Source organism: Myxine glutinosa, chromosome 7, assembly GCF_964187855.1.
Source record: "Myxine glutinosa chromosome 7, kmMyxGlut1.1, whole genome shotgun sequence".
NCBI lineage: Eukaryota > Metazoa > Chordata > Myxini > Myxiniformes > Myxinidae > Myxine > Myxine glutinosa.
The window spans coordinates 15017827-15036832 of record NC_136267.1 but is presented as its reverse complement, the minus strand read 5'-3'; the positions used below and the strand labels follow the sequence as shown (position 1 = coordinate 15036832).

Here is a 19006-nt window from a genome sequence, read left to right as displayed (position 1 = left end):
TCCTCCCCGCGTTTCCCTCTCCCTCCCTCCCCGCGTTTCCCTCTCCCTCCCTCCCGTGTTTCCCTCTCCCTCCCTCCCCGCGTTTTCCTCTCCCTCCTCTCCGCGTTTTCCTCTCCCTCCCTCCCCGCGTTTTCCTCTCCCTCCCTCCCCGCGTTTTCCTCTCCCTCCCTCCCCGCGTTTTCCTCTCCCTCCCTCCCCGCGTTACGCGTTTTCCTCTCCCTCCCTCCCCGCGTTTTCCTCTCCCTCCCTGCGTTTTCCTCTCCCTCCCTCCCCGCGTTTTCCTCTCCCTCCCCGCGTTTTCCTCTCCCTCCCTCCCGCGTTTTCCTCTCCCTCCCTCTCCGCGTTTCCCCTCTCCCTCCCCGCGTTTTCCTCTCCCTCCCTCCCCGCGTTTCCCTCTCCTCCCTCCCCGCGTTTCCCTCTCCCTCCTTCCCCGCGTTTCCCTCTCCCTCCCTCCCGCGTTTCCCTCTCCCTCCCTCCCCGCGTTTCCCTCTCCCTCCCTCCCCGCGTTTCCCTCTTGAACTGCAAGTCCCTTCCCATTCCCGCCTTCTTTTTCACACGGCCCTCCTCCCTTTGTCTCTCCCCTCTCTTTTTCAAACCCACACTCGCCACCTTCACGTTCCCTCTTCCTTCTCCTCTTTCCGCTCCATTTCTCCACGTGATCCCGAACAGCACCTTTTGGATCCATTCACCCGAAGGTTCGATCGTCTATCCCGGTTGGACCTTCGCTTCGTCGTGACGACTTCTGAGCACTTATTGGAATAAATAACGTTCCGCGAGTTCCTTCGGGAATCATTTTCGGTGAGTGTGTCTATCTCGGAGATGTTTTCGAACATGCTCTGTTTGTTCCCAATGTCCGAATCATATCCCGTTTCTGTCACGTGACGTGCGGGGAGTCTCACTCATTTCGCTGACCGTTAGGTTTTGTTGTTGTTGTTGTTGTTGTTGTTGCTGCTGCTGCTTGCGAACTTTTCCCTTGCAATTTGTTTGCCTCTCCATAACCGTCTCTGGAATGAAACTGGTGAGCGCTCGCACTACCGACACGAACATACATGTACACATTGACGTGTCCGCACAATCGGTGTCCGAACCAACATGACGTCAGTCCCTCCTTGCGTCGCTCTCGCTGCGTCGAAACGGCGCTTCAGGGAAGACTGTGGGTGTAAGGTGATTTGTTTGTTCTTTTCATGCGTGTGCCGTGTCATGTGTAGTTCTGGTCGATGTGTGTTCTCTCATTTGCTCTGTCACGTAATCGACTCCATTGAACTTAATGTAAAGATTCATGTAAAGACCACGTCTTGATCAATCAGTAAAATACACTAACATCGGTCCCTCCCTTATCCATGCCAATGGAGTAAATAACATCTGCACGAACATCGGTCTCGTCCTTATCCATGTCAATGGAATAAATAACATCTACACGAATGTCGGTCCCTCCCTTATCCATGCCAATGCAATACATAACATCTACACGAACATCGGTCCCTCCCTTATCCATGCCAATGCAATATATAACATCTACACGGACATTGGTCCCTCCCTTATCCATGCCAATGCAATATATAACATCTACACGGACATTGGTCCCTCCCTTATCCATGCCAATGCAATATATAACATCTACACAGACATCGGTCCCTCCCTTATCCATGCCAATGCAATATATAACATCTACACGGACATCGGTCCCTCCCTTATCCATGCCAATGCAATATATAACATCTACACGGACATTGGTCCCTCCCTTATCCATGCCAATGCAATATATAACATCTACACGGACACCGGTCCCTCCCTTATCCATGACAATGGAGTAAATAACATCTATATGAACATCGGTCTCCCTTATCCATGCCAATGCAATATATAACATCTACACGGACACCGGTCCCTCCCTTATCCATGCCAATGGAGTAAATAACATTTATATGAACATCGGTCTCCCTTATCCATGCCAATGCAATATATAACATCTACACGAACATCGGTCCCTCCCTTATCCATGCCAATGCAATATATAACATCTACAAGGACATCGGTCCCTCCCTTATCCATGCCAATGCAACATATAACATCTACATGGACATCGGCGCCTCCCTTATCCATGCCAATGGAGTAAATAACATCTACACGAACATCGGTCCCTCCCTTATCCCTGCCAATGCAATATATAACATCTACACGGACATCGGTCCCTCCCTTATCCATGGCAATGCAATATATAACATCTACACGGACATCGGTCCCTCCCTTATCCATGCCAATGGAGTAAATAACATCTGCATGGGCATCGGTCCCTCCCTTATCCATGCCAATGCAATATATAACATCTACATGGACATTGGCCCCTCCCTTATGCATGCCGATGGAGTAAATAACATCTACATGAACATCGGTCCCTCCCTTATCCAAGCCAATGGAGTACAGAACATCTACATGGACATTGGCCCCTCCCTTATCCATGCCAATGGAGTAAATAACATCTACATGAACATCGGTCCCTCCCTTATCCATGCCAATGCAATATATAACATCCACACGGACATCGGTCCCTCCCTTATCCATGGCAATGCAATATATAACATCTACACGGACATCGGTCCCTCCCTTATCCATGCCAATGGAGTAAATAACATCTGCATGAACATCGGTCCCTCCCTTATGCATGCCAATGCAATATATAACATCTACACGGGCATCGGTCCCTCCCTTATCCATGCCAATGCAATATATAACATCTACATGGACATTGGCCCCTCCCTTATGCATGCCGATGGAGTAAATAACATCTACATGAACATCGGTCCCTCCCTTATCCAAGCCAATGGAGTACAGAACATCTACATGGACATTGGCCCCTTCCTTATGCATGCCGATGGAGTATATAACATCTACATGGACATTGGCCCCTCCCTTATGCATGCCGATGGAGTATATAACATCTATATGGACATTGCCCCCTCCCTTATCCAAGCCAATGGAGTACAGAACATCTACATGGACATTGGCCCCTTCCTTATGCATGCAGATGGAGTATATAACATCTACATGGACATTGGCCCCTTCCTTATGCATGCCGATGGAGTATATAACATCTACATGGACATTGGCCCCTCCCTTATGCATGCCGATGGAGTATATAACATCTATATGGACATTGCCCCCTCCCTTATCCAAGCCAATGGAGTACAGAACATCTACATGGACATTGGTCCCTCCCTTATCCATGGCAATGCAATATATAACATCTACACGGATACCGGTCCCTCCCTTATCCATGCCAATGGAGTAAATAACATCTACATGAACATTGGCCCCTCCCTTATCCATGCCAATTGAGTAAATAACATCTACATGGACATTGGCCCCTCCCTTATCCATGCCAATGGAGTATATACCATCTCCTTGGACATTGGCCCCTCCCTTATCCATGCCAATTGAGTAAATAACATCTACATGGACATTGGCCCCTCCCTTATCCATGCCAATTGAGTAAATAACATCTACATGGACATTGGCCCCTCCCTTCTCGAAGCCAATGCAGTTTAATGTCGATATATGGATCATTCATCTGTCATTAGTCATTACCCTGTGCTCGCGAAGCGAAAAGCAGGATTAGTCATTCGGGTGCGAACATGTGGCGTACGTGTGTGCTTGTCTGCATTTTAAAAAATCATTATCTCGGCAACCGTTGGTCCGATTGACACGAAATTTTACCATAGAAGCGTCTCCACCTGTACAATATTTTTATTCATAATTATGACGTCATAGGTCACGTGGTACGGACGCCATCTTGGAAAAACGTTACACCTCTATATCTCCCAAACCGCTCAATGGAAAAAAATTGAAACAATTATGATTGTCAAGTACTCCCCATTGGGAATAAGATATGTTAATGATGATGTCACTGGTGCCTTCATTATGAGGTCATAATTTGACAAGTACAACACTTGATCTGATCAGTATGAAAACAAAAATTCCTCTGCAACTTAGTCTGATGGACACAAAATTTTCAGAATATGAGCGCCTCCTCCTGTAGAATCTTTAAAAAAAATAAAAAAATTATGACGTCATCAGTCACATGGTACAGGCGCCATCTTGGAAAAATCGAAAAAAGTTGCACCTCCATATCTCTGAAACCGCTCCATGGAAAAAATTGAAACATGGCTCACTGTAATGAACTCCCCACGGGAATAAGATGTGTTCATGATGATGTAATTGTTTCACGAGTTATCAAACAGAGTGACTACAATATTCGTCATGGGTGTGTGTCTGTCTGTCTGTCTGTCCGCAGCATAACTACCTGATGATATCATCCGATCTTGCTGAAACTTGGGTGGGAGGTTGATATCATGATCTAGTTGTGTCCTGCCTAGAGTGGGCGTATTGCGCCCATTGTGGGCGGAGCGACGCCTGAAAAAGATGTCTTTTTGGGGGGTAATCGAGTTCAAGCTACATCTTCTCCGAGGGAGTTGGTGGAATCTGACAGGGGTTTTCATATTTGGTTCCGCCAATGTCACGTGTCTAGCCCCACGGAGCTCGATTTTTTAATTTTCGCCCCAAGGTCAAGGTCACAAGGTCACGAAATTTAGAAAAGTCGATTTTTGATGGTTTTATGACATTGTTCGCTTCCTGATCGGGTGAAATGTCGTACATTATCTTATATTATCACATACATCATGAAATACAAGTTTTCCAACAAATTTCAGAATCTTCGACCTTTGACTTTTGAAGGTCACAAAGGTCAAATTTTCAAAGTTGTCGGAATCGAACCGAATTTTTGGTATTGTGTAGCTAACTAACCTCATAACTGATTATACATTATTTTCTATCATTTCAAGCTCAGTAACGTTCGTTTTGACATTTCCAGGCCAGCACCACACACAATTATGTACAGCTGGCTCTTAAAGGCCTGCGCACGCAGCGCATTTGGGCCCTTTGTAAATAGGCATGTACACCGCATGTCGGGGGCCGACACCTGCCACGTGGGCCCCCGAGCCCCCAGTCCGGGCCTGTTTCGGTTATAGTCCGTCCTTTGTCATTGAATACCGCTCGCTCGTGAACCATCGTCGTCTCCTGACTTGTTGGTACCTTAATTATGACGTCATATTTCGACAAGTACAATGCTTGATCTGATCAGTATGAAAAAAAAAAAGCCTCTGCAACTGTTAGTCCGATTGGTACGGAATTTTCAGAATATGAGCGGCTCCTCCTGTGGAATTTTCAAAATGATAATTATGACGTCATAGGTCACGTGGTACAGGCGTCATCTTGGAAAAAATCTTCGCACCTCTATATCTCTGAAACCACCCCATGGAAAAAAATTGAGACCTGGCTCATTGTCAATTACTCCCCATGGGGAATAAGATATGTTGATGATGATGTCATCGGTGCCTTCGTTATGACGTCATAATTCGACAAGTACAACACTTATCCGATCATTATGAATTTTTTTTTCAGCAACTGTTGATCTGATCTGATCACTATTGATGTGATCTGAGTTCAACAGCAAAATCTGATGGACACGAAATTTTCACCATAGGTGCGCCTCCTCCTGTAGAATATTTTAATGATAATCATGACGTCATAGGTCGCGGTACAGGCGCCATCTTGGTAAAACCGAAAATCGTTGCACCTCCATATCTCCAAAACAGAGCCATGGAAAAATTGAAACGTGGCTCATTGTAAAGAACTCCATATGGGGAATAGGTGTTGTTGACGATGACGTCATTGGTGCTATAATTATGACGTCATAGTTCGACAGGGACAACGCTTAGTCTGATCAGTTTGAAATTTATTGAGCGTGTTCCTTGCAACAATTATATTGGAGAATATAAATGTATGATGTCATCGCTCACGTGGTCTGGCAGCCATATTGGATCAAAGAATAAAACCCATTAAAAAACAGAATCGTTGGCTCGCAACAAGTTGACTGTACAGGGTAAGTATTCGAAGAATACCATCCAGTTTCTTTTTCGAATCAAACAGAGAAGTGGATGGATGAGCAGAGATTCAATTCGAGCTTTATCATCGCAGACGGAAACTCTAAAGCTGTTGGAAATTCCAGACATGCAGTTACATCACCAGGACAAGAAACTTTCTGCACGTCTGTTGTTTGTTTTCAGACATTTAATGGAGGAAGATGTACAAGGAAACGTTAGGTGGTCATTTTGTCCATGATGCCTCTACCTTACTTTTTACAAATCCATCATTTATCTTGTTGCACCTAACTGTATTATTACCATCGATTTAATCAAATTTAATGGAGTTTGAGAGAGTAATGCTCTCCCTTCGGGGCTGGTGCTTCTGCCTCACACCTGGCTCGGCTTCACGTTGTAGAAACCAAAGCTTTCAGAATCATTGGAATCTCCCGCGATGACGCTCATTCTGAGGGCCTTTCACTAACTCACCGCAGGCAGGTAGGTGGTCTTTCCGTCTTCTACCGACTCCTCTCCGGCCTTGCTCCCCCAGCTCTGTCCCCCAAATATTCCTACAGCTCGCTCAAGATCTGCCAGCCACCCTCTGATGGTTAAACTGCCGAAATCAAGATTCTCTGCTCACCTTCACTCCTTCATTCCCCTTTTCTCCCGCCTCTGGAACAAACTCCCTCGCTCTCTTCAATCCCACTCCACCCTCCAGGTCTTCAAAACAGCTGTTCACCACCATCTCTTATCTTCCCCCATCCAAAACATTGATCTTTTGTATCCCCATTAATCCACCTCAAATCTACCTACTTCAAATTCCATTTTCTTTCCTTAAAGTCCTTGTAATGTCCATCTTGTTTATCCCGTGTGCCCCGCCCCAGCCGTCTCTCTCCCACGGGTCTCCTGATGTCCTTGTTCCCTACTGTTGTTGTGCTTCCCTCTCTTTCCCCCTCTTGCATCCCGCTCCACTTGTTATATATTCTATGTTAGCTCTTGTATGAGCCTCGACGGAGTATACAATAAAAAATTAACTTAATCTCTTTAACATCTACAAACGTAATGGTTTGGAAGGTCCTCGATGAGTCGGCATGTGATTTTGGGCCTCACCTAGTTGGTGTTGCGTAAATGCCAAGATTTTCCTTTTTGAGGGAAGGTGGGGTTGCGTACTTCCTAATTACCTCTTACATACCACTCCAGGAGGTAATGTAAGGAAAACCACCAGGTGTGTAGCATTACCATACCTTGGAGTAAACTAGTTAAATCTTGTGGGTTTATTTATTTATTTTCCAGGGATTTAAGCCTTTTATGGGTCATCATGGAGGAACTTCCAAGTATGCAGGACACGGACATTATTAGATTGTTACGAAAACGGAGATTTTTCACATTTGTTGTTGTTTCCCATTACAGATGGGATGTATGAAAGATGCTTCCTGGTGCTGATGTGATGTTGTACTATTTAGATGTGGAACATTTTTCAGTTTTGTTAATGAATGCGTATAAATAATTTGGTAAGTGTAATTATAAGGAATAATTGTTAGGGGAAGGTGGTACAAAATGGACCCCTTGGGTCATATGGACCCCTTGGTATATTCCACCAGCAGCAGCTTGTATCCTCCTACCATTTGTATCCTCCTACCTCCTACCATTTGTATCCTCCTACCTCCTATCCTCCTACCTCCTCCTTGTATCCTCCTACCTCCTACCATTCTCGGCTGCTGGTGGAATATACCAAGGGGTCCATATGACCCAAGGGGTCCATTTTGTACCACCTTCCCCTATAATAGTTAAATATTTGGACTTGTATTGAAAGAAGGATGTAGTATCAGGTTACCGACGATGCAAGCCAGGTGTGATCATGCCGATTGTTCTGTGATGTGTGAGGTCATCTGTTGGGCTGCACCTGGCTGTGGGGTGAATACAGAGTTCTGGAGAACAAAGACCGGCAGAGAGATGCCAGGTGGAGCCTTGAAAGGAGAGGGGCAGCACCATCCGGGTGGGCGAGGTCGAGAGATGCATGTGATTGGGCTTGCGCAGCGTCGCTTTGTTCCTTGGTATCAGGACATACGTGGTCTAGGATTGGTCAAAGAGACTGGTTATGTGCAACTGTGGATGTGTGCGAGTCCGGAATGAGCAGTTGGAATATCACCAGCTTGGAGAGTGGCTTGAGCAGGCCGAACAGTCGGCCTGAGCCATGCGGCGGCATGCAATCAACAACCTCGATATACAGTGAGCAGTCCTGGAAGTGCTAGAACAGGCTACTCGAGAATGGAAAATGGCTCCGACATATTTGGTGATAAGGTGGGATCGTTCTGCACTCTTTAAGTGCCATGTGCAACACCTGTGGTTTGTGACTCCTGCTACAAAAGGTGTTTGCAAGGCAGCGTTATTGGAATTCTCTCCTGTCCTTGTGGTTCTGTGGCTCCTCTATACTATAAAAGGAGGTGTGTGTGTGTATGTGTGTGTGTGTGTGTGTGTGTGTGTGTGTGTGTGTGTGTGTGTGCGCGCGTTTGTCTGTCTCCCATTTACGGGGGGCCTTGCCGGTTCCCCCGCTGTGTTTGAAAAGCTGCTGATCGGTGATTTTGCATTTTCATTTCACTTTTCTTAATAATAATAATAATCTATCTATAATTCCAGTAATCTCTGTGTGTATGTATGTATGTATGTCTGTGACCGCTGTTTCTCGACAACCACGGGTCCGATATACTTTAAACTTGCCAGGTATATTGCTGGGGACCCGAGGATGTGCCTTTTCAAGGTTTCATATTAATCGGAGAAGTAGTTACCGAGCTATGTCCAAAAAACGATTCAACCAATCAGAGAGCAGCGAGCTATCACGTGTGCCGAACGTGGCGAACAGACTCTGCCTCGGACGGCACATTTGAGAGCGTATTCATTTATTTCACGTTGGCAAACTATGTTGCCGCTATGTTGGCGTTAAACGATGTTTTAAAACTAATTAAAACTAATTTGCGATTCTTTCGCTTTCCTGCGCGTTTGTGCATGCTATGGCGATTTCTTTACCAAACTCCGCAAGCCGTTCGCTTTGGACCAAACCATTTCATGTAAATAGAGGGGGGGGATTGTCACCGTACTCGCAAGCCGTTCGCTTTGGACCAAACCATTTCATGTAAATAGAGGGGGGGGATTGTCACCGTACTCGCAAGCCGTTCGCTTTGGACCAAACCATTTCATGTAAATAGAGGGGGGGGGATTGTCACCGTACTCGCAAGCCGTTCGCTTTGGACCAAACCATTTCATGTAAATAGAGGGGGGGGATATAATTTTAGATATAGATATAGTACGGGCATGCCCTAGTAATAATAATAATAATAATAATAATAATAATTCATTTATTTTGTATAGCGCTTTTCAAGTAGCCCAAAGGCGCTTTGACAGAGTGGAAAACATAATGCATAACAATACATGAAAACCACAATTGCAAAAAGACAAGAATCAATAGGGAAATATTTAAAGCAAAAGGAGGGAGAAGGAGAAGAGATAGTCAGGAGTTAAATGCTGTGGGTTGAATGTTGAATGCAGTGTTGAACAGGTGGGTCTTTAGTGATGTTTTGAATGTGGTGAGTGAGGAGGAGTCTCTGATGGTGTGAGGTAGTGAGTTCCAGAGGGTGGGAGCAGCGATGGAGAAGGCCCTGTCCCCCCAGGATCTGAATTTGGTCCGGATGGAGGGGGTCAGGAGGTTGGTACCAGCAGAGCGGAGGTTGCGGGTGGGAGTGTGTCTGGAGAGGAGGTCAGCCAGGTAGGATGGGGCCAGGTTATGGAGGGCCAGGTATGTCAAGAGGAGGATTTTGTACTGGATTCTCTGGGGGATGGGGAGCCAGTGAAGCTTGTAAAGGACGGGGGTGATGTGGTCACGGGTCCGGGAATGGGTGAGTAGACGGGCAGCAGAGTTCTGAATGTATTGGAGTTTATTGGTGATTATTCAGGGTGAACCATAGAGGAGGCTGTTGCAGTAGTCCAGACGGGAGGTGATGAAGGCGTGGATGAGGGTTTCTGCAGCCGTGGAGGAGAGGGATGGACGGAGACGGGCGATGTTTTTCAGGTGAAAGAAGGCTGACTTTGTGATCTGTTTAGTGTATTTGTCGAAGGAGAGGGTTTGGTCAAAGATGACGCCAAGATTCCGGATGTGAGGGCAGGTGGATACTGGGATACCGTCGATGTTGAGGGCAAAGTTATGGGTGGATTTTGTGAGCGTTCTTGATGTGATATAATCAGTCACTTTATTCCACGAATATTTAAACTGAACATGAGCATCTGGATTAAAGTAGATTTAATACAGATCTTCATGAGTAACACACAATTTTAAATAGTTATATTTTACCCTCTTTTTAGACAAATCCAACCTCCATCACACGATTGTCAAACCACCATTTTGCGGTGGCCGGTATATGTAGCTTAGCGCTTTGGCTTTGAGTGAAACCAATAGCTGTGCAACTCAATTCACCTCTTAAAGTCCATGAAATCGTCATACTAAAATATTCAAATTGGTGTCGTTCTGTCATTCGGTCGTTACTTATCCAATCTACCAAATTTGACAGGAGGGCTAAGGGTCACTGGACAGACGTAGCTACTTCATTTTTTTTTTTTTTTGTATACAAGATCGAGGCTCGTGAAAGAGCGAACATTAATCACACAGAAAGACAAACCGACACATAAAACATATAACATAGGGAGCGGTAGACAAGATGGGGAGAGAGGGGGAAGGACACAAACACAACATTTGAGAGCAGGGACCGAGAGACATGGAGACATCGAGAGATCTGAGGGGGGGGGGGGGCGTGGGAAGGGGGCGGTGGGAGAGGTATAAAACATATGGACACTGCCAGGACTTCCAGGAAAGAAGTTGGAATTTCAAACAAGGTGGATCTGGGGTGAATTAGCGGGGGTAGAAAAGATCAAGGTTTTGGATGGGGGAAGATAAGAGATGGTGGTGAACAGCTGTTTTAAAGACCTGGAGGGAGGAGTGGATTGAAGGGAGTGAGGGAGTTTGTTCCAGAGGCGGGAGAAAAGAGGAATGAAAGAGTGAAGGTGAGCAGAGAGCCGAGATTTCGGCAGTTTAACCATCAGAGGGTTGCTGGCAGATCTTGTGCGACCTGTAGGAATATTTGGGGGACAGAGCACAGAGAGAGCTGGGGGTGCAAGGCCGGAGAGGAGTCGGTAGAAGACAGAAAGACCACCGACCTGCCTGCGGTGAGTGAGTGAAAGGCCCTCAGAGATGGCTTCATCGCGGGAGATTCCAATAATTCTGAAAGCTTTGGTTTCAACAGCGTGAAGCCGAGCTAGGTGTGAGGCAGGAGCACCGGCCCATAGGGGAGAACAGTATTCCATTGAGCTGCGGATGAAAGCCTTGTATGTGGTGAGGAGCTCAGGTGTGCCGAGGAAGGACTTCGCACGACGGAGGATGCCCAGTCGGCGACTGGCTTTGGAGGCCAGCTTGGAAATGTGGTTTTCCCAAGAAAGATCATGGCAGATAGTGAGACCCAAAATCTTGAGCGACAGAACTTCTTGGAGAGGATTGTTGAGAAAGTAGATGGGAGGGTTGTCCAGTCGATCTTTTCGGAGAGACATAGTAAGAGTGTGAGATTTGTCAGGATTGAAAGACATGTTCCACTTGTTTGACCAGTCTGTGATTTTGTTCAGGTCTTCAGAGAGTGAGGAGGCAGCAGACTGCCGATCTAAGGGAAGAGGAATGGAGCGGCAGAGAGTGGAGTCATCAGCAAAGAGATAGAGAGGATTTTCGAGAGAGTCAGAGAGATCATTGATGAAGACCAGAAAAAGCACGGGGCCCAGAACGCTGCCTTGGGGAACTCCAGCCTGAACAGGAAGAGGAGATGAGAGAAACCCATTCAGGGCCACACGTTGACGACGACTAGAGAGGAAGTCCGCCAGCCATGCGTGGAGATTTCCATGGATACCAAAGGAGGAGAGTTTGGTGAGCAGAGCGGGGTGCCAGACCGTGTCGAAGGCACGTGATATGTCGAGGGAGACAGCTCTAATTTCCTGTTTGGCATTGAGGACCTCCATCCATTGTTGAGACAGCAGAAGCAGCATGTCCAGAGTAGAGTGACCTGGTCTGAAACCAAATTGATGATCAGAGATCAAGCCATTGGAGAAGAGGAAAGATTTCATATCCGAAGCAATGATGGATTCCATGACTTTGCTGATAATTGGGAGAAGGCTGATTGGTCTGTAGTTGCTAGGATCTGTTTTTGCACCTTTTTTGTGCAAAGCGGTGATGTTGGCTGATTTCCAAGCAGATGGCAGTTGACCTTGAGCAAAAGAGAGGGTGAAGAGAACAGAGAGAGGGTGAGATAGAGCAGCAGAGCAGGATTTTAGGACCCGTGGGCTGATGCCGTCGGGTCCAGTTGCAGAATCAGAGTCGAGGGTTGACAGAAACTTTTCCACCTTGTCAGGAGGAAAGGACACGGAGTCCAGGAGCAGCAGGGTACGACTGGGTATGGTGGGTACAGAGAGGGATGGGTTTGGGACACAAGATTTAGAGACAAACACAGAGTTGAGGCATTCAGCTTTTTCACGTGCGGAGTCAGCTGTGTAGCCGTTTGAGGTAAGGGAGGGGATGGAGGGGGAACAAACACCAGAAACGGATTTGACCAGACGCCACCAGGATTTGGAAGAGGGAGACAGATAAGAGAGTTCGGTCTTGAGAACGGAGAGATATTGTTTCCTGGCTCTCCTGAGGGTGGACACACACTTGTTTCGGGCTTTGTGAAAGGAAATGAGATTTCCTTCCGTTGGATTTGCTTTCCAGGAGACGAAGGCAAGTTGTTTCTGGGCAACAGCCTCACCACAAGATTCCGTGTACCATGGACGGGAGGAAGGGTATGACAACTGAAGACGAGATGGGATAAATCTGTGCATGAGAGAGAGCAATTTACTTTGGAAGAATTCCCAGGATGAGTTGATGTCAGAGGTGGTAGAGATGGGAGACCAGTCCAGATGATTGATGGCTGCTTGAAGACCGTGCCAGTTGGCCTGAGTGAAATGCCAGACTCGTCGATGCTGAGCAGGCTCCCTGCGGATGGTCAGAGAGATGTCCACTTTAACAAGGACATGATCAGATGATCCGATCGGAGCAGAAGAAGAGCAGCAGACATTTTCAGGGAAGTTAGTCATAACCAAGTCCAGAAGAGAAGATGTTCCGTTGACTGAGATCCGGGTCGGGAAATTGACAGATTGTGTCAGTCCCAGTGAGTCGCAGAAGTCCTTTGCTGAGGAGCCATGGCTGGTGAGAGAGGTACCCACACCCAGCCAACTGGCATGATGACAGTTGAAATCACCACATATGAGGAAGAGAGAGTTGGGATGAGTAGATAGAAGTTGGTCCATATCATCAGACAGCGAGATGTAGATGGAGTCATCACTGTTTGGTGGACGGTACAACACACATATGAACAAGAGGTGGGAGCGAAGGGGAAGCCGTAGCCAGAGGTATTCCTGGGGGTGAGGTGGAGAGAGTGCAGTGCAGGGCGAGTGAGGAAGAGAGTTTTTGATAAAGATAGCAACCCCGCCTCCAGGACGAGGCTCAGGTCTATCATACCGGAGGAGGGAGTAGCCCGGGAGAGATACTATGGAATCAGAGACATCATAAAGGAGGAAAGTTTCTGTTAAGCAGATCACGTCTGGTTTGACAGAAGCGACCTGTATGGAGAGATCAGTTAAGTTTGAACGAAGGCCCCGGATGTTTGAGGTCCATACCGTTAATGAAGAGGAAGGGGGAGCATCAGATACAGCACAGGGGGGAAGAGGGGTAGGGTAAGATGTGGAAGAGGTGGAAGAGGTAGGGAGAGCTGTTGAAGGTGTGTCAGAGATTTCAGAATAGCTCGGAGAAAGGGAAGGATGGGGCGGACAAAAGGTTTGATGGTGATTGGGTGAGCCACAATGAGGTGTTATTTGAGGAGGGGGAAGAGCGAGGCAGAAGGTTGGGGGAGATGGAGGTGAGAGTTTGAAGGGGGAAGAAGCGGGGAGGACGCTTTGAGGAGGGGGAGTGAGAGGGGGGAAATTGAGAAGCAATGAGGGTGGGGAGATTTGAAGGGGAGGGGTGAGGGGGGAGTTTGGGAGGGAAGGGACAAGGGGAGGGATTTGAAAGGGATGGGATATGGGGGAGATTTGGAGGGGAGGGGTGAGGCAGGAGTCTAGGAGGGGAGGGGCGAGGGGGCGTCTTGGCGGGGAGGGGTGAGGGGGTCCACAATATTAATGATAATAATGTCCCCTTGCCCCGTCACCCCCTCAAGGGTGTTTTCCTCCTTGGACAAAAAAAATTTGTATACTGAATCGAGGCTCGTGAAAGAGCTAACATTTATTTCACAAACAAATCAACCAGACAAACAAAATATATAAAAAGAGGGAGCGGAAGACAAGATGGGGAGAGAAGGGGAAGCACACAAACATAACATTTGAGAGCAGGGAGATGTGTGGGAGGGAGAGGGCTTGGGGGGAGGAGGCGTGGGAAGGGGGGGGGGGGTGGGAGAAGTATAAAACACAAGGACACCAAGGACTTCCAAGACAGATGTTGGTATTTCAGAAAAGTGGATTTGGGGTGAAATTAGCGGGGGTAGAAAAGATCAAGGCTTTGGATGGGGGAAGATAAGAGATGGTGGTGAACAGCTGTTTTAAAGACCTGGATAACGCCGTGATAACGTGCCGTGATAACGTGTATTGTCATGGCAAATCGTGGGACACCCATACCAGAAGTAACTAGAATGGTCCTCGGTAGAGAGCATACCTCCACCTGGCTGAACAGTTTACCTTTTGTATCCACTAACAGGTCGGATCTGGAAACCTAATCGCTTGTTCTTGTCACCTACCCAACTCATCCACCAAGTTTTGTAATCAGTCATTCACAACTTTTTGAGATATCGTGCTATATATCGTTTATATTGGAACTATCACTCAATGGTAAAGAATCACTGAAAAACAAAAAAATTCTCCAATCCGGATCCAGATTCAGATCTTCACCAAAATTGAAACAATTCCTCCTTGTCACATACACTACGTCTCTGCCAAATTTCATCCGAATCTGTTCACAACCTTTTGAGATATCCTGTCCACAGACAAACAGACTAACAGACAGGGGTGAAAACATAACCTCCATCCACCTTCAGTGGCGGGGGTAAAAGTAATAGTCAGGTTCACTATGTCAATAAATTATATTTCGTTCAAAATCATGGTAGATTAGCAAACCTATACATTTTTGGAAAGGTTATAGCCTAAGGAAACTAAAAATCAATGTTTACATTTGGAGAGATACCTGTATGGCGGCCATTTTGGATTTTCAAAATGGCCACTGTAAAATACATATTTTGTTCTATTTCTGCCTCTAATTACCCTAAAAACTTTTAAAAATATACTAAACCTATATTTTCAGGGACAAGGAATCCAATGAAAGTATCAAATTAGTGCTATGGGGAATGGTAAGACACGAATCAAAGGTTTTGAATTGCAAAATACTGTCTTTATATTCGCGATAAGTTGCATAATCAAATACATGTTATCATTTTGTACAGGCAGTTAATAACATCAAAATGTGTCACAATAATTCATATCACCAAACATACACAGGCAGTCAGCAAAATCATATATACACATGCAGTCAGTATAACTTCACATCTACACAGGCAGTCAATGACAAAATATACACAGGCAGTCAATGGCATCAAACATACACGATTACAGAATATGCCATTTAGAGTTCGTCATCACTGTCCTGTGTGTCGTATCCGACAATATAGTCCGCATCGTTTTCACAGTCCGTTCCACACAAGCAAAGGTCGGTCAAATTGATTGGCAAATCGAATTGGTCGAATGGTCGATCGAATCGAATTCGATGAATCGAATCGAATCGAATCGATCGAATTGGTCGAATGGTCGAATGGTCGATCGAAGCGATTGGTCGAATGGTCGAATTGGTCGAATGGAAGTGGTTGATTGGTCGAATTGGTCGAATCGAATTGGTCGGAATTGGCAAATGTAAACATTGATTTTCAGATTTTCCATGTAATAACGTTTCCAAAAATGTATAGGTTTGCTAATCTACCATGATTTTGAACGAAAAAACATAGTGAACCTGACTATATTATAAACCGCGTTTTAGTGTGCATTACCTTTGTAAACATTTGCTACTTCTGTTTAACACTAAACTAAAAGGGAGGAAACCAGACATTATTGAGGCATTATACGCTTATCGCATTCACCACAGACTAACACACCCAAGCCAAGCCAAGATCTACTGTAAGCTATATACCCCGGAGAGGATAATAACATGAGCTTTCTTGCCGCTTAGGTGTACTCGTAATATACAGTAAATTAATAGATTAATTTAAACTTTTCTCGTTACTGGGTACAGGTACTTTTACTCGTCATTCTAAAGATGCCTTCGTTCTCTTCTAAATTTGTTACCTTGTTTAATCACCTTTGTCATTATCATCACACTTTTTCAAAAAAACGAATGACTTTTTGAAAACTTTTTATGCCCCTACCACAAGTGGCCGGAGGCATTATATTTTTGGATCGTCCGTACATCCATCCGTACGGGTTAAACCTCGTTTTTCTCAGCAACCACATGTCCAATTGAGACGAAACTTTCAGGGTAGGAGTGACACCCATGCAGAATGTTTTTATTATAATTGCGATGTCATAGGTCACGTGGTACGGCAGCCATTTTGGATAAAATGCAAATAATTGAAAAAGTTATTTCTCAGAAACTGCTGAATGGAAAAATTTAAAACTTGGCACATTGTCAACAAAAGCATGATAACGATGACATCATAGGTGAAGTGGTATACCAGCCGAAATTTTACAAATGGCATCTAACACCATTGTTGCATATGGTTTCAAAATGATGATGTCGTAGGTCACGTGGTTTGGCAGTTTGGCAGCCGATATTTAAAAAAATCCCTTCTCTGAAACCGCTTCACCGATCGATGTGAAACCTGTCATGGCTGGTGGTGAAAATGTGATACTTGAAAACAGCAGAAGGGATTTAAATCAAACTTGTTTCTTTTTAGGACGGTGAACGAGGGCATCTACCCGTTGTGGGACTGTGTGGATACATATTGGCGACGCAGTCACATTGTTCTAGTTTTTATTGTAATCGTAAGCCCCTGTCAGACCGTTATTGTAAATTCAAGCTGCTGTCATACCATTGAATCAACACCAGGTGGGTTGACTCAGCTTGTCATCCTTCCGCGGTCGGCAAAATGAGTACCAGCTGATTGGGAAGAATGAACCATTTGAGTATCCTGTGTTGGAGTGGCGACCCATCCAGTATTGTGCCCAATAGCCAATGAAACTGCTTCGGCAGCCCTATACATCAGAAGGTGCAAAAGGAGTGGTCTTCTTCTTATTCTTCTTGCCCCAAGGAGTGGTGACTTAGGGTCACAGGCATCAAAATGGGGAAAAAAACATTTTTAAACTTAAATATGAGTGGGTCAATCCTGGTTGAACTTTATGCCATCTTTCAACTTTGATGTTGGTGGGAAGCATGGGGATTTTCTATTGACCTCCCGATAGCCGTACCTTAAATGAATGAGAGATTTGTTAAAGACCCCCCTAAAAATACAAAACATGCCGGACTATGTCTGCTTTGGTATTGTCAGATCCATATTCTGTACACGCTTTGTTTGAGTGCTCGACAATGTTCTCTGGAACAATGTCCCCCAGTCCTGAACAGCAGTGGTTTGATTGCTCTAAATTGACGGACGTGATGACAATTTATATAATTCGCCGTCGACCTTGTTGATAATGAGAAAGGCCGTTGCCATGTTTTGTTGGTAACCAGGCAGCCTAGGGCTTCTCGGGTTTGGCAGACACGTTCGGTTTTGGAGCGTATTTACCACCGTAGGAAGATCATATGACCTTTGTCATCGCTGCATCAGCTGTCCATGCGCATTAATTTTTTTACTTTTCAGTGTGAAGTCTCTCAACTCGGAGGTAGCGTACTCACCTTCGAGACATATAGTCTGGAGTTGATCTGCGCCCCGAGTATAAATTTGAATTGGTACTTTGCATGCAGGTCGTTCCATCATCGAGCATGCTATCCTTCGGACCGGAGTCGGGCTCGGTGTCCCATCTGCTTGCAGTAACTGATGGAACCCGTGAACGATGAAAGACCCCACAGTGTCTTTTTATGAAAGGGTACGCTGTTACGTAACAGAATGTGGGCCAACTTTCATATTCCTGGCCTGACTACTGTTGGGAAAGGTAATGTCCACCCACCAAATGCATTCGAGGGAATCGACAGAACATTGATCGAAGTATGCTCACCACCGTGAGAAGCAAAATGAAGCTGTTTCTTCCGATAAACAGTCAACGCCCATACTCTGATCAACGTTCTGTTGAGAACGACGGACTTCATGACAGACGAGTTTAACGCTCTACCCAGGGTGTTGTCTGCGTCGAGACTACTTAGGTACCACTGATGCTCTGGAAAAGAATATGGACATTGGATTGGATTTGATGTTTTATGAAACCTCCAGGATAATGTTATGTCCAATGCCAAGGAAATGTCCGACACGGAATATATCTTGATAACCACCGAGCATCGTTTCCGGTAAACAAAGTGGAATGGCTAATGAATGTGGAGCATTGACCCCATGTTATCACGGTTAGAGCGTCCGCTCGGAGTCTGGGAGTGTCTGTCGTTCACATCTGACTCCGGTCGAGTGATGCCAAAGACTTGCTTGAGGTTCAGCATTTAAAGGATAGAGCACAGACAATCAACTATAGGTTGGCAACTATTGCACGGGCTTTGTTGGTCAAAATGGCCTCTTGTGTAAAAGTTCCTTGTAAGGAACTCATATTTATTTATTTATATTGATCTTATTTATGCTTCCATTACAGTAAAGATATTCCTGTATAAGAATAGTATTTCCATGAACTAAGTAATTTTAGGCAAGGTTCTGAAATAGGGTTTTACCAAGTCTTCTATGGGTTTTACCAATTTTTACCTGATTAGAACTGATCGTCATGGTGTTTCTGAGCATCGACTTAGTACCGCCTATTGCCTGGTTTTCTGTACTCGAACGATTGTTATTGGCAGCGAGATTGTT

General features: G+C 45.6%; 1 protein-coding gene across 8 annotated transcripts in view; it reads left to right on the top strand.

Moving 5' to 3' along the window:
• The first annotated feature begins 537 nt into the window (after positions 1 to 537).
• The window catches only part of LOC137430990 (phospholemman), a 105079-nt gene continuing 86610 nt past the window's right edge, over positions 538 to 19006 (top strand). For 2 of the 8 annotated variants that reach the window (XM_078781304.1, XM_068121822.2), the window contains exon 1: positions 929 to 1018. Coding sequence is in view for 2 of the 8 variants with exons in the window: in XM_068121818.2 (XP_067977919.2) it covers positions 8113 to 8147 (35 nt within the window). In the remaining 6 variants the exon portion in view is untranslated. Of the gene's footprint in view, positions 799 to 928; positions 1165 to 8034; positions 8148 to 19006 lie in introns of those variants that run through there. The other 6 variants (XM_078781301.1, XM_068121821.2, XM_078781302.1 and 3 more) reach the window with 6 other exon arrangements.